Genomic DNA, 2,791 nt, shown 5'->3' with positions numbered 1-2,791 from the left:
AAAAAGAAGAGGAGGAAAGCAAAATCAGAGAAAAAATGGAATTTCAGACCTGTACCATTTTCTCTCCAACTTTTCGCTCTGGTTGTGAAGAGAAAATGAAGCAAACACTCATTTTCCTCTTCATGCCCTCCATATTTCATTTTTATATTATATTGTTAACATTTATTAATAATTTTAAATAATGTATTAATTATTTATTTTCTTTTGCTATATCTAATTTCAAAAATTTGTTCACTTTTTATTTTGTTTACTTTGGAAAATAACATTTTTCTCTAAATTATATGGTTTCAAAATGTAGTAACGTGAAAATATATACTGGGATAAGTAAATTAGTTAATTATAATAAATATGACATGTTTTTCTAAAATATTTGTGTATAACATCGAATTATAAATAAGTTTATAAGTTAGGCAAATTAGTTTGATGAAAAATGATAAATAAAACAAAATGAACCGAGATATTATGAACTAACTCATATATTAGGCACTGATGTAGAATATATATAGTTTGTTTTTCACAAGATCAGTAATTTGGCACTGTAGTACGTAGATGGAGCTAGTCCAGGTGCAAAGATTTTTACTACAGTAATAATTCATGACTTCTTATTTAAGATTTATAATGGCCATGAGTTCATAACAACTTGGAATCAGAAGTTGACTGCAGATTTGCTAGTCAGTGCTCTAGTCTCTATAATCTACATGGTGGGAAAGGAAGCCCACGAATTAATAGCACACACCCCATTTGGCCAGTTTTTATTCCTCTCTATCAGGAAGTATCCATTCTTTCCCCAGTCGCCTCCCCATGAATTCTTCACAATCCAATAATCTTTTCCATCTTTTGAACCATATCCAACAATCAAAACCGCGTGGTTTGCAAAAGTTGAACGCTTCTTACAATTCCCTCCATCAAAAATTCCCTGACAACATAAAAATAGTAGTTAGGAGAAATTTCAAAACCATGATCGATATTTGGGTAGTTAAAAAAAAAAATCACGTTGTCAAAGGTTATGCGGTACTTTTCAAAAAGCTTGAATTGTACACACAACTTTTTGGAGACACAAATTAAAGATAGATTTTATATATACTTGAAAACCCCAAAAGATTAATTCAATAAAATAATAAAGCAGGATAATAAAAACGCATTAAAGATTGAATGCCGACTGAGAAAAGACGTACATCCTCATAGAATTGAAGATATGTTGCATCGAACGCCACGGTAATTGGCTGCCTAGCAGTGGCACATAAAAGAGCAGCATCTGATTTAGGTACTTTTGCATGGCTATTAATTTGCACGACTCTGCCTCCATTTTGCTTAACAAGCACATATAAGAAACCTCAAATTAGACACATATAGAAGATATCATTGTTATAGTTTCAGAGAGAGAGAGAGACACGAAGACACAGAGAAAGAAACAAACCTTAGCTTTGCAAACACCATCTCGAGCTTTATAAGGATAATTAGCTTCTTCACTAATGCCACCATTTTTTATGACCCATTCAAAGACACTTTCGGTATATCCACCTGAACAACCTTCGCTTGCAGAGTCACAGTCTACGAGTTCTTGTTCTGAAAGGGAAACAAGTTTTCCTGTGCTTATTGCATTTACTGATTCAATAGCTCCAACGGTTCCAAATGCCCAGCAACTCCCTATGAACCATGAAAATATTAATTCGTTAGTCCACTGAGGTTCCAGACAATTTTGACTAATATGCGCGTACGATGTAAATGACATACTTCAATTAAGACTAATATGCGTGTACTATATACGTATGCGTCAAGTATAAAGATTTTGTTGTGGATATGTTTAATCCTGGTGGGCGCAATGCTTTAATCCTCGCTAAAGAGGGAGGTTAACATATATAGGTCCTCACCTCATGTACTACAAAATTTTTGGGTAAATCACTCACTAGAACGTTGTTTTGTTCTCTAATAATCATTAGTTCTTTGATTAATAAGATGAGTTAATATCATTATTGTTTGCATTGCACCAATTAATTTGAACAGAAGCAACTTACCACATTGCCCTTGGTCTTTAACTGGAGTCACCACTCCTTTCTGTCTCCAATCCACAAAAGCTGGTGGTGCGCAAGATTTCTTCTGCACATGACCGGACCTCGCGGCGGAGGCAGAGTTGTTGGTGGCCGGTGTAGGTAGCTGACGGAGGTACACTTTCCTAAACTCATCAGGACTCAAATCAGCAAACTTGTTGAGTCCCAAACGATACCCAGGTCTCTTGGAATTCGTCTCACTAATATACTTGAGATTCTTTCGGAATATCTGGTATCTGGTTTCAGTTGTTACAGAGTTTCGGTATTTTTTTCCATGCACCTTCATCCATTGTCGGAATAATCCAAATTCTTGTTCTCCCTTTAGAGGGAGAACGGATTCTTCAGTGGGGAATCCTGAAGAGAGAGATATGAGAATGGAACAAAAGATCAAGAGATGAAGGAGCAGCGTTTTAGAAGAAATGGAGAAAGCCATGCTTGTTTTGGAGTTTCAGATACTGAGAGATGAAACTTCAAATAAGCTTGCATGGAAGTGAGACCAGTGAGGAGGTATTTATAGCGTGATTCATGTTAGCTCTGAAGGAAAAAGGCAAAATATAGATAACTTTGTATTTCATGTAAATGTATCTTCCCAGCAACACCATAGAATTTATGTGGGGTTAATAACATTGGTAGTTCTTATAATTTAATCGAATTTTGATATTGATCCGCGTAGGATTCAAATCATTGGTTTTGGTCCTTATAAGTTCGTAAAGATTTGGTCTGAATTCAAAATCACAATAATA

The 2,791-nt window shown here is 35.0% G+C and overlaps 1 protein-coding gene across 1 annotated transcript; it reads right to left on the bottom strand.

Moving 5' to 3' along the window:
• Window positions 1-579: 579 nt before the first annotated feature.
• Window positions 580-2,517, bottom strand: LOC114740982 (ervatamin-B-like). Its single transcript, XM_028929240.1, has 4 exons — window positions 2,016-2,517; window positions 1,418-1,647; window positions 1,176-1,310; window positions 580-916 (listed from the first exon to the last, which is right to left on the bottom strand). The coding sequence occupies exons 1-4, from the start codon at window positions 2,479-2,481 to the stop codon at window positions 695-697; spliced, it is 1,053 nt and encodes a 350-aa protein (XP_028785073.1). The 5' UTR covers window positions 2,482-2,517; the 3' UTR covers window positions 580-694.
• Between the last annotated feature and the right edge of the window lie 274 nt (window positions 2,518-2,791).

The sequence above is a fragment of the Neltuma alba genome, unplaced genomic scaffold (genome assembly GCF_004799145.2).
Source record: "Neltuma alba isolate B1F8T4 unplaced genomic scaffold, ASM479914v2 tig00000578_pilon, whole genome shotgun sequence".
NCBI lineage: Eukaryota > Viridiplantae > Streptophyta > Magnoliopsida > Fabales > Fabaceae > Neltuma > Neltuma alba.
This window is presented reverse-complemented; position numbering and strand designations above follow the sequence as displayed.

What these genes read in the sequence shown, in the direction of transcription:
- LOC114740982 (XM_028929240.1), bottom strand. Translation starts at nt 2,481, where the DNA reads ATGGCTTTCTCCATTTCTTCTAAAACGCTGCTCCTTCATCTCTTGATC. An exon ending in TAAAGACCAAGGGCAATGTG is followed by an intron (nt 1,648 to 2,015) that starts GTAAGTTGCTTC and finishes CATGGTTCATAG; the next exon opens with GGAGTTGCTGGGCATTTGGA. An exon ending in ATGGTGTTTGCAAAGCTAAG is followed by an intron (nt 1,311 to 1,417) that starts GTTTGTTTCTTT and finishes GTGCTTGTTAAG; the next exon opens with CAAAATGGAGGCAGAGTCGT.